Source organism: Nymphalis io, chromosome 17 (genome assembly GCF_905147045.1).
Source record: "Nymphalis io chromosome 17, ilAglIoxx1.1, whole genome shotgun sequence".
NCBI lineage: Eukaryota > Metazoa > Arthropoda > Insecta > Lepidoptera > Nymphalidae > Nymphalis > Nymphalis io.
Window position 1 is genome coordinate 693,316 of NC_065904.1, and position 12,965 is coordinate 706,280.

General features: G+C 36.8%; 1 protein-coding gene across 2 annotated transcripts; it reads left to right on the forward strand.

Moving 5' to 3' along the window:
• The first annotated feature begins 3,277 nt into the window (after positions 1–3,277).
• Positions 3,278–12,426, forward strand: LOC126774999 (uncharacterized). 2 transcript variants are annotated; one of them, XM_050496706.1, is made up of 4 exons: positions 3,278–3,409; positions 8,059–8,819; positions 9,968–10,198; positions 11,198–12,426. In XM_050496706.1, exons 2-4 carry the CDS (start codon positions 8,067–8,069, stop codon positions 11,378–11,380), a joined length of 1,167 nt encoding a protein of 388 aa, XP_050352663.1. In that variant the 5' UTR covers positions 3,278–3,409; positions 8,059–8,066; the 3' UTR covers positions 11,381–12,426. The 2 variants fall into 2 exon arrangements, with proteins under 2 accessions (XP_050352663.1, XP_050352664.1); XM_050496707.1 differs by having other exon boundaries at positions 11,673–12,426.
• The last annotated feature ends 539 nt before the right edge of the window (positions 12,427–12,965 follow it).

Genomic DNA, 12,965 nt, shown 5'->3' on the forward strand with positions numbered 1-12,965 from the left:
ACCTGTATTTTTTCTATGATCTATCTTATTGTTCTATAAAGTAGGTCAAAGGTAAAATAACTACTTACTATTTAAAAATTATATATTTTAGTCATTTTTGTCCTGATGAATAAATACGATGACATTCATAAAATTAAAACCAATTATTTAATAGCTACGTGTTTCGAACGATCATTAATTTTTAGCATTGTACGTTGTTTAGGATGTACATTCATCGTCAGAGCGTAGGATGCGCAACGTATGGTAGCATGCGCAAGTGATCCCGTGGCGCTCCTCGTTAAGACTGAAAGGGTACCGCTGGTTTTTTAGTGGGTATTCCGATGTTCGAGGCGCACTCGGCGCCTTGGACACCGGCGAGCCCCACACAACTACCCATTTAAAAAAAAGGTATTTATAACATCGTTAGTTCTGACTGACGCTACACTGCTGATGCGGACTATAGTATATTATGATAATTAACATCATCAAAAGCAGTTTCTTTTAGTTTCAAAATATTTTGGAAACAGTTAAAGTAGAGAAAGAAAGAAATAAAATGCTTTTCGTTTGCATAAATATTCACTTTTTGCACCTAAGCTTTCTAACACAAGATTTTTTTACTGACATCAGCATATTGAACAAGAATGCACCAAGGAGGCCTTCATTTTTATTTATGAAATATATCTTTCATTATACTCTTAAACGATTTTTTCTGTAATTGTTACCAGCAGCATGTGAACATCCCACTGCTGGGCTATGGCCTCCTCTCCTTTATTATTTGTGTTTGAAATTTAATAAATGTTATAAAGTATTATAATATTTATTTATTAGATCACCAACAAAGTACACACAGATACATGATAGACAGTTCATTAAATAAAAAATAAAAGAAGTGGTACCTCAATTATAAGTGATAACTGCATGAACAATAAAGCAACATATACATTATAGCACAAAAAAAAAAACAAATAAAAGACAAATCAAAATTTCAAGTTACAACACAAAAAAAAACAATGAATAAAAAATTAATAAACTAAAATAATAATAATAATGAAAACTAATATGGATAATTAAGTATTACTTATCAATGGCATTATGGACCTTCTAAATTTAAGTTTATTGTTGGTAAAGATGTTTACATCGTTGCCCATGTCTACGCAATTATAGGTCTTTATAATTCTATAGGTGAACTATGTACGATTTTGAAGCTTTAGTTTTAAACAATTTACGCCTGTTCAAGCGTAAGCATTTTGTGGGCGGCATTTTGTGGGCGGCAAATACAAATAAGTGACAGTAGTTTTGGACAGTCCAAAATGCCATTAATGAGTTTTTTTTTATAGAATAGGAAGGCGGACGAGCATATGGGCCACCTGATGGTAAGTGGTCACCAAACGCCCTTAGGCATTGGCATTGTAAGAAATGTCAACCATCGCCCACATCACCAATGCGCCACCAATCTTGGGAACTAAGATGTTATGTCCCTTGTGCTTGTAATTACACTGGCTCACTCACCCTTCAAACCGGAACACAACAATACCAAATACTGCTGTTTTGCGGTATAATTTTTTTTTTTTTTCTTTTTTTTTTTTTTTATATTCGCCGGGAGGGCAAATGACTCTACTCCACCTGATGGTAAGTGGTAGTAGAGTCCAAACGCGACGACGGCCAGTACAGACGGGAAAAACGTTCTGCACTAGCCGCCTTCGCCTTGCCGGCCCGCAAGATGCCTCTTCACGCCTCGTTTGAAGGAACCCGGGTTGTAAGAGGAGGGGAACACGTGAGCTGGTATGGAATTCCATTTTTTGGAAGTGCGACAAAGAAAGGAGTTGCCAAATTTCTTTGTTCGCGATGGAATTGATGTCACAGTTAGGCGGTGACATCGAGAACCAGCTCGCGTGGACTTAAGAAGGAAGGGGGAAGCAGGAATTAGAGAGAATAATTCCTCAGAGCACTCGCCGTGATACAGTCGATAGAAAGCGCTCAGTGCTGCTATCTCACGACGCAATTGTAAAGGTTCAAGGGTGTTTGCGACCTTAACGTCGCCAATAATGCGTACGGCACGTCGCTGCAACCGGTCCAAGGCCTCATGTAGGTACTTAGCGGAGCCATCCCAAAGGAGCGAGCAATATTCCACGCAAGACCGTACCTGTGTTTTGTACAGCAGGCACAGTTGTTGTGGCGTGAAAAAGCGCCGCACCTTGTTCAGAACTCCGAGTTTCCGTGAAGCTGTTTTTATAACAGCCTCGATGTAATCCCTTGGACTAAGGTCGCAGCGAACGTCAATCCCCAGCATAGCGATTTTGCTTTGCATCACCAGCGGAGTACCACAGAGGGAGGGAAGAGGGGAAAATGCTGACTTTTTCGCCGTGAGAGCGCATACCTGTGTTTTCTTGGAATTAAACTCAACAAGATTATCAGAGCCCCATTTGGCGATGAGCTCTAACGTCCTATCGAGTTCAATGACAAGATTCTCCCGCCTCTCCTCAGTTTCCGCCCGCCCAGCCACTGCGCGTCCGTGGTATCCACCATGCACTGTACTATCATCTGCATAGCAATGTATGTTCCAAGGGAGAGCATATCATTGATATGCAAAAGAAAGAGTGTGGAAGATAGCACAGATCCCTGGGGGACCCCAGCATTCACTACATAGAATTGTGAAGTATATAATATCTGATGAGTGGGTGGTACCTACCCAGACGAGCTTGCACATAAAAAGGCTATCCAGCAAGCATTTTCGATCAGCAAGCGATTTCATTTTAAAATGTAACCTATCTTTATAGTTTGGTATTTTTTTAGCCAACCCGTTTTTATAACATAGATGCCACAAGATACGTTTCTGAACACTTTCTAATCTTTTGGAATAAACATCATAGAAGGGATTCCATACAACGCTGCAGTACTCCAGTCGGCTGCGGACAAAAGTTTTATATAAAGTAATGCTTTATATTATAATTATATAATGATGTTCATAATACATTATCATAGGTTATACTTTTAATTTTCCCGTTTTAGATAAGTAATTCGTTGTTTGCTCACGAAAATTTCACTGTTTTAAAATGTTATATGTCTATTCCATGTCCATTGAATGCTGGCAATGAATTTTGTTTCTCTATCCTTATGAAACAAGTAATGCATGTTAAAACATACGCAGGTGTTATCAAAACATACAATAAGTTACCGTGTTAATAAATAACCTATTCCTTAAAGAAAATGTACGCTTAGATTCAATTGTTGTACGCTTAGATTTGTAACGCGATTGAATTGTCCTTTATAAAACCGGCAAGCTATGTAAAACATCAGACAGACATACTGTGTATTGAGTATCTATCATCTAAATAACGCTACGTGTAGACTTAGTTCAAGGCTGCTAGATGCCACATGCAGTCGTTTCATCGCTTGCAAAATAATTAGAAGATTTTGTGATTCTAATCTTGTAAGTATTATTATTTTCATATTTCCTTTTACAAACATCCATTCACTTAAATACTCAATTTTGCGATAATAATTTTATAATTAATAAATTATTATATTCTACCGTATTTATCATATTTTCTAAAATAATATGTGTAATGTTTAAGTATTATGTAGATATTAGTACGTATGTGTAGGCATAAATAAATAGATCACCCATCATAAAAGGTTGTCCGGAAGAAATTACTAGTATGTTTTTTATTTTTATAATATAGAACGAGCACATGGGCCACCTGATGTTAAGTGGTCACCAACGCCCATAGACATTTACATAGTAAGAAATGTTAACCATCGTTTATATATTTATTTAGCTTTATCAAGAGTTGTATACACTGAATATAATACTTAATACATTTAAATATATATATATATATATAGAATAGCGTAACAACTAATTATAGGTAAACACCGCTTGTAATTAAACATAAAAAGAAAAAAGTAGCGACAGAAAATTCATGTAACACTAAATATAGATAAACTTAAACTTAATTACGACAATAGAAAAATATCCGAGACAAGAAAAACCTCGCCAATGCGCCACCAACCTTGGGGACTAAAATGTTATGTCCCTTGTGTTTGTAATTACACTGGCTCACTCACTCTTCAAACCAGAACACAACAATAAGTGCCGCCTTTTCTACTGTTTCTGTGCATACGTATTTCTTTCTATTGGCTTATTGTTAAATTATGTGATGTGACGTAAAATAAAGCGTTAAATAAATGAATGGGACTAGTTCAGTTAATTACAGTATAATTTAATTATTATATCGTGAGTCTGGGTGTAATTATCTATATAAGTATGTATTTATAAAAGAAAAGTAGTATATGTAGTATATCAGTTGTCTGGTTTCCATAGCACAAGCTCTTCTTAATTTGGGATCATATGGCCATGTGTGAATAATGTCTCAGGACATTATTATTAAGCTTAAGTAGGCTGTTGAGTGTTTGCCTCATTGGAAACTCTTAGCTTTCAGTCACTATTACTACTCAATGCATAAGATTGATTCCTGGATAAAGCTTTATAAAACCTGTATGTCGGGATATTCGCAATGCTTAGACTGGTTGTGTGTTTATGTATGCGAAACCAACAAGTGTGTTTTGATTGCTTCAACGCGGGATGGTGGATAAATATGTGGCAGAATTTTAGTGAAATTCGACACGAGCAGGCTCAATCATGATTTTCCACAAATTAACCAGATGTAAACTCGGTGCGGGGGTACTTGCCTGGTCTTAAATACACAATCTTCGGTTAAAAAACACGTATTATTACTACGACTGCCTCGTTGGTCTAGCGTACATGTATGAATGCGGACTCGGCGGTCCTGGGTTCAAATCCCAGGTCAGGCCAATAAAAAGTATTGAATTTTTCGGTCGAAAATTCTCAGTAGCAGTCTCGTTGGTCCTACACCTGAACTCTGTTATGAGATTTAGGGAATAAAGAGTGCACCTGTGTTTGCGCAAACACTTGTGCACTGTAATATGTCCTGCGCAATTGGCTAATCTCTCTTGAGATTGGCTTGGCCGAAATCGGTCTGGAGGACTTTTATTATTACAACTGAGCCATCTTGATTTTTTTTTATAAAATTTATTAATTTTATGTATCATAATCTGTATTTAATAAGGAAATGTATTCAAGTATTTTCAATATTATTAAACAGACGATTTTTTCAGTATAAACTTGCTCAATTAAAGGTCTAGTGTGTTGTTTAGTTGATAATAACCATTTACAAATAGGAAATGATTTTATCTTAAATTATATCTCTATTTAATATAAATATGGTTCTCTCTTTCTGACATCTAATATTTGTATTTATTTATATGTGATAAAATATATATAACTCAACTCAACTATGTTATTAATGCAAACAATCAGTCAGACTCGTGTCATTTCTATGGATAAAATATATCATATTTGTGGATAAAATATATATCACCAAATAGACTATAACTGCAAGTACGTCGAAATGAATAGGTAACCATAGGTTTGAAATGTTCATTTTAAAATAATAACAAACAAAAAAATTAGTACCTGGTTAGACGTTATTATCAGCCAGACCTGGAGTTCGAACTCATAAGTGGGCCTGATGTTAAGTACATCAGCACCTACAGACATTAGTATTTCAAGAAATATTAACCATGCCTTACCTGGTTGCGTTGGCCATCCAATGCGCAACCTACTAAAGTTACCCTGTTACGCCGAGTTACCCTGGCGCTCTTAATCTTCACACCAGAGCACAACAATACTAAGTATTTCTGCTTGGCGGTAGAATATAGGTTGAGTGGGTGGTACCCACCAAGGCGAACTTGTACAAAGTTCTACTAGCAACTATATCTATATATATATATATAGTAAGTTATACAGACTTTGTATATCTTATACATTATAATCAACGTCCACTAATTACACACCACAGTACAGTATTGTATTTTTATAGAATCCTCGACGTTAGATAAGGCATATAAATCCGTTATTTTTCCGACCCTGAAAGGTAAAAATATAAAACGGTTCATTGAATAATGATTAAATTGGCCTATTACTTGTATAGTGGCCCCGATATAAGGAAAAGGGCAATTTAATTGTTGTGAATATTGTACCTTATATATCAAAATGGGTGTTTGTATATCTGTTCGAAATTAATAAATTCGATACAATTTCCGTACCGTACCGTAACAGCCTGTGAATGTCCCACTGCTGGGCTAAAGGCTTCCTCTCCCTTTTTTGAGGAGGAGGTTTGGAGCTTATTCCACCACGCTCTAGTGCGGGTTGGTATAGCAGAATTTCAGTGAAATTAGACACATGCAGATTTCCTCACAATGTTTTCCTTCGTATAGCACGAGATGAATTATAATCACAAATTAAGCACATGAAAATTCAGTGGTGCTTGCCCGGGCTTGAACCCACGATCATCGGTTAAGATTCACGCGTTCTTACCACTGGGCCATCTCGGCTTACAGTTTGATCACTGTGAAAGCTGGCATCTTTATGTAGTTATGCAATTAAGATGTTATTTTCCTTTTTTTATTTTTTTAACGCAGTATAAGCCAGTGGCTCTGCGGAGCTCTCCTCAGGGGTCGCATCTCGCACTCCTCGCTAATGCGTACGGCAGCGCGAGGCTATCCCGCCTGCCGTTGGGAGGGCTGAGACGACGCCTACGTCGTCTCCGCCGAGCAGGATCGGTCCTTTATCTTTTCCGTTCTGCCATCTCCTTCTAGACCATAACGGTCTCATAGAAGGAGACTACGACACTCCATACTGATTCCCTGCAGAACATCGCTGACACGATTGCTCGCACGGAAAGGTCCGACCTCGCGGACCAGGATCATCCTCTCCACGCTCCACGTAGGGTACGTCTCCAGCGTATGACACCCAGGTGTCCCAGTCCGAAGACGTTATTTCCCTTGTCTATGTAGTCGGAACAATCGAACTCAACGATACTAAGTATACTAAGTATTGTTAAGTTCGGTCGAGTATTAGATGAGTGTGGTCTCTCCTGTGTGCACAAAACCACCAAATAAAGAGCTTTTTAACCATTCTATCGTCGCTAGATAACGTTGCAACACATAAACTTCCGATATAACAGTAGACACACACTTGAACAAAAAATATATAAGCACTTACCCAGAATCAAATATAATCTGTGTTTAATTTGCCAATGCATATTTTAACTGCGTTATCTTGTAAGTAAGATAATGACATATTTAAATATTTGTTCGATAAATGAAAAACAATAAAACAATCATATTGTAGCATAACTACGTAGTATTTATACTATGCCACGGGATTATAGCTCTATTTATTTTGGCATAATATATTATGCTGATGTTCTCTCTTGTAAAAGCTTGAATTTATTTATACGTTAGGTGTTCCTGTGACGTTATAATAATAATGATCTTCTTCTAATCGGTTTCGGCCACGGCGGCCACTCTCAAGAGAGATTAGCTAATTTGCAGATGCGTACGATATGTTAAAGTGCATAAGTGTGTACACATGTGCACTCTCTATTTCCATACTCTCATAATCCGATCGGGTGGCAATTCGACATGACCGAAAATAGTTCAGGCGCAAGACCAACGGCTTTACATGCTTTCCGAGGCACGGGAGGGACTTCCGCCTTCACCAAAGTCAAAAACTCAGCAAGATTCCATAATTGTAATAAATACTTCTAATAAACGATTTGTGATTGTTTTGTTTGATTTAATATAATACTGAGTATATGTATATAATTAGAATTGTTTGGTAAAAAATAATAGGCTCAGGTGAAAAGGAAAATGGAAGTCGAGCTAATATAATAAATCAAACTTCGATTATTTTTTTTCATTTATCTTCCCTTACCCGTACACTCTACTCGGCAGCAAACGCGGCTAGAAAAATTTAACATTGATACTGATTTATTACTATATTTTGGTTATTTACACTTTTATTTCTTATGATAAACATCTATGGTAGTAGTATATTGATATTAAACTTAACACTATATGCTATGTTTTTGTGTTTCAAATACTTTGTATTCTAAGACATATTTTCAATAAGGAAATAGCCGACGAACTGCATCTTCATATAAAATCAGTAAATATTAAACAACTAATCTGTCAACATAACTTCTTTTACAGAGTTAAATATGGACGATTATAGAGAAATACTAAACATAATCTTGGACAAAGTTGCTAAGGAACATCAATATGAAGACGGTGAAATATCTGTGAAATCCATATCTAGCGGTGGGGCCAACTACACCAGCTATCTGCACCTTGCCACGGTCTCGGCACCAGGAAAAGAAGATCTAAAACTTTTTGTGAAAGTCGCAGCCATGGGCGAGAAGATGAGATCATTTGCACCTATGAGAATATTCGAAATCGAAAGTTTCTTTTACAATAGTTTGCTTAAAACCTACCAGGAATTGGAGGAACGACAAATGGTCCCTGCAGAACACAGACTTGTCACGCCAAAGTTTTATGCGAGCAACGACGAATGTTACAAAGAAGCGCTAGTTTTAGAAGACATGACTTCAAAAGGCTTTCAAGCCTTTGACAGATTTAAGTCAATAGATAAGAAGTATGCTTTCAAAAGCGTTGAGAACTTGGCTAAACTACACGCGTTATCTATCGCATGGTCGATAGATGACCCAGAAGAGTTCCAGAAGACAGCGGGTCTTAAGTCTGAAAACAATATCGAGATAATTTTAGAATTTTTAAAGAACGTAACGACCAGCGCTCTGGAAGTGACAAAACCAGATAACAAAGATCGAATGTCGAAATTTTTAGAGAAAATGACTGTACCGAATGAATTTGCAAATTTCTATAATCCTATACGATGTTCAGTGCTGGCCCATGGTGACTACAGGCCAAGTAACTTGTTACATAGGGTAAATGATGTGAGTATTTAACTTAAAGTGGTAAAGTTTTTAGAAAAGTAGTAAATGTTTAGATTTTTTTTTAACTAGCGTTTTGAGATTCTATTTTGAAATGTTCTTCGGTTTATTCGGATGTTAACAAAGTTTTTTTTTTTATATAGAATAGGAAAGCGGTCGAGCATATGGGCCACCTGATGGTAAGTGGTCAATGCGCCACCAACCTTGGGAACTAAGATGATATGTCCCTTGTGCCTGTAATTACACAGGCTCACTCACCCTTCAAACCGGAACACAACAATACCAAGTACTGCTGTTTTGCGGTAGAATATCTGATGAGTGGGCAAAAAGCTCTACCACCAGTATATATTCAAACGCGTGACAAAATACGCGTGTAGGATTAAATTATTGAGCAAAGTGCAAATGAATACATCGGATGGTGAATGATTATAGATTTATATCTCATTGGTTATAAAATAATAGAACATTAAATTTTACCCGTGTTAAGTGGTGATGGGTAGCTAGTACCACATATATATCTGACTGTATCGATTAATTTAAATCTCAAAAACGTTATTGGACTGCGTGATTGATGCTTTATATGGTGAAGTAGCCATAAGCAACGTTGTAATTATGTATACATTATATTGCGCATCAGTCTGTCAAACGTTAATCTTACTTGCAAATATTAATTAATTTCAATTATAACAAACATAGTGCATGTAAAGAACAAATGAATCCGTCTTGTTCCATGTTCGTCGCTGGATAATGAAACTGATTAGAAACATGCAATTTCAACTTCACGGTGATCTCGAAAGTAATAATAATTGTTTTTGTATACCTTATTACACGTAATTTTATTATTATTCGTTAGGGCTATCCGCCATCTTTGTTTCTTAATTTAATTATAAACTATGATTCTAATAGATCGCCACCTTTTTCAAACTCTTAACTTTGAAATGACATAGACAATGCTAAAAATATATTGTTATTATTTTTTAAATACAATTTAAAAAACCGAAGAAAAAATTATATTGAATCAATTCCAGACAATTATATCTGAATCTCTAAATAAACCACCACCAGAAACCACCATAACATGTCTCGGTTGAAATTCTTTCGACATAAGTACATGCCCATATGAATAAATAAAATAAATAATGATTTAACAGGATGGCGAAGTCGACGTCATATCCGTGGATTACCAGACCTTACAGATGAGCAGTCCCATCATAGACTTGATGTATTTCATTTACACCGGTTCCGACAAGAACTTCAGGAAACATCACTTGAAAGACACCATAGAACATTACTATACGGAACTGCGCGCCGCTCTCGAGAGACTCAATTTAACTCCTGATGATATCTACTCGAGGGACGACTTCGATTATGAATTACAAAAGGTATTTGTATATACATATATCTATCACTAGCTGTTACGCGCGGTATACTATCAGAGCCGTAGCATTATGTTAAATAGCCTTTTAAGAATTGGGCTAGCAAATACAAGTATATATTTTATACAATCCAACTGGTAGTTTCAGAGATAGCGCGTTCAAACAAAGAAACTAACAAACTCTTGATATTTCAGTAATATTTAATAATAATTATTATTACACGTCATATGTATTGCAATCTAATTCGTTCGGTTTTCCATGAGTAATGTAATAATAGTAATGGAAGGTTACCAGCCGAGCCTAGAGCCTAGTACTACACATTATCTTGGGAGCCTACTACACAAAATAATACGACAAGTATAATTATATTTCAATAATGCCTTCACTTTTGCAACATTAGATATATGGTAATAGCATAGTACTACATATTTAAATAGTAAATCATTGTTACGCAGAAGGCGTCCACAGTATGCAGTTGAATATTAACGACTTCTTAATTTAAATATTGAACAATGTATTAACATAAGTTAGTGCATAATTATCAGACGTTTTGAAATAAAAATATTAACAACAAAATCAATAACAACCTCCGAAAAAGGTTCAATCCAGCCAATTTACACACCTACTCGACCACGTGCACTCTAAGATACGATGAAAATTCATTTTTTAAAATTCTTTAAACTTTTTCGGTTAAAGCATTTTGTATATGGAAAATCCTTACCGCTTTACTACGACATGCTGAATCAATTGTATATATTTATATATAAATGCGATACCAACGAGTATAATAAGGTGATTACTATATAAATAGTATAATAATCGATTAGAGTGCATAAAGCCCTAAAATAAAGCCGTGATTATTCAGAATTTACTTAGCCCAAGAATATCACGTAGGTAAAATATTTTTAAAAATGTCTCGGTCAGTTGTTCTTGCATAAAACTAGGAGATTATCTATTTTAAAAGAATTGAAAATTACAAATAACTAAATAGCGATTATTTTCTAGGTGATGCCCTTCGGTCTTCTGATTAGTGTGTTCTGTCTTCTTATCATAACAGTACAAGAGGAGGATGCTCCCAAGGTTAACAAGGACATTGAGATAAACGACTTCGTCGTCAGCCCGAACGATCTCTACAGAGAGAGGCTTAATGACATCATTGACGATTATATTGATATGGGATTGCTTTAAAATAGTCTAAAAATATTTACACTTTTACAAAACATCTAATTTTAAATATAGATTAATCTCAAGAAATTATAATAAAATAGTGTTTGAAAAATCATCAGTAACTTCTTAAAGTATTTTGTGAAGGGAAATCCTTTTATTCTTCTCTGCTCTAATGTATTTTCTGTTAAAAATGTGATTTATTGACGTAATTGCAAAATTAATACAAAAAATGGATGCATTCAAATTACCTGTACTTTACTTTTATTGTGTTTTTCAAGTATTATTTTTATTACCATTCTTTTTTTTCTCGCAGTGAAAACCTTCAGAAAGGTACCCGGGTCTCATGGGGGTGGAACCGGGTTATGTGGGATTCTTACCCACTAATACCACAGCGATGGCCGTCTTCAGCACGGATCGGAGAGGCTGCGGGATCGTGTTGATATAACGCATCCGCGGTCTCTCCCGTTATTTGCTCCGCTCGTGACTTGGCGGAGGAGCTCTCCTCAGGGGGCGAAGGTAATTTCAACCCCCCACACTCCTCGCTAGTGCGTACCGCAGCGGAGGCCATCCCGGCTTCCGTCCTTCTCAGGGCCGTCTGAAATAGGATACGCGAGGCCCCTACCTCACACAGCCATGGCCCCAGGGTTTTACGCCCTATCTTTTAAGCCCCCGGCACCTGGGCTGTGGGACGGCCGAGACGACGCCGTCGTCGTCTCCGTCGAGCAAGATCAGCCCTGTTTCGTTCCCGCTCCGACGTCTCCTTCTGGACCATGACGGTCTCACAGAAGGAGGCTACGGCCCTCCACATCGATTCCTCGCGAAGCATCGCTGACACGATTGCTCGCAGGGACAGGTCTTGTCCGACTTCACGGACCAGGATCTCCCTCTCCGCACTCCACGCGGGGCACGCCTCCAACGTATGCTGAGCGTTGACCTGGTCTAAGTATCTACCATCCACGCCTACCGGTCAACTTATATACATATATAAACTTGTATTATTTTAAAATATCATTAATAATAATTAATGAATATTTTTAATATAGGCTAATATACATATGTATAACATTTGTTTGTTATTTTCATTACCCCTCACCTTCTTCATTAAGAGTTAGTAGTGAGATTACCCAGCAGATAAAACACGTGAATCGTAAACGAAGATTTCGGGTTCGAATACGGACCAGCACTACTGAGTATTTATGTGCCTTAGTTGTTTTTATAATTCATTCATGTATCAGGTAAAATTCTGTCAAATGAAAGTTCACCCGTATTGAAGCAGCGTGGCCTAATTAAAAATAATAAGCCTCAAATCTTATACTCAAGTGGACAGAAGGCCGTTGTTCAGCAGTAACTCATCTTTGTTGTATTTTTATCACCATCATCACGAGCCATCTGGTGATCAGTTATTCTATTGCTAAACGTCAATACTTAGTACAAAGCCAGTGAAATATTTTTATTATTTGAAATAGATATGCAGATTGATAAATGGATCATCTATTACAACCGCCAATAGACACATATTAACGATCTTTTCAACGTCAATGCGCAAGCCGCCTCTCAAGGTTAGGCACAAGTAACAAAACATCTTAGATCCAATGGTTGTCGACGC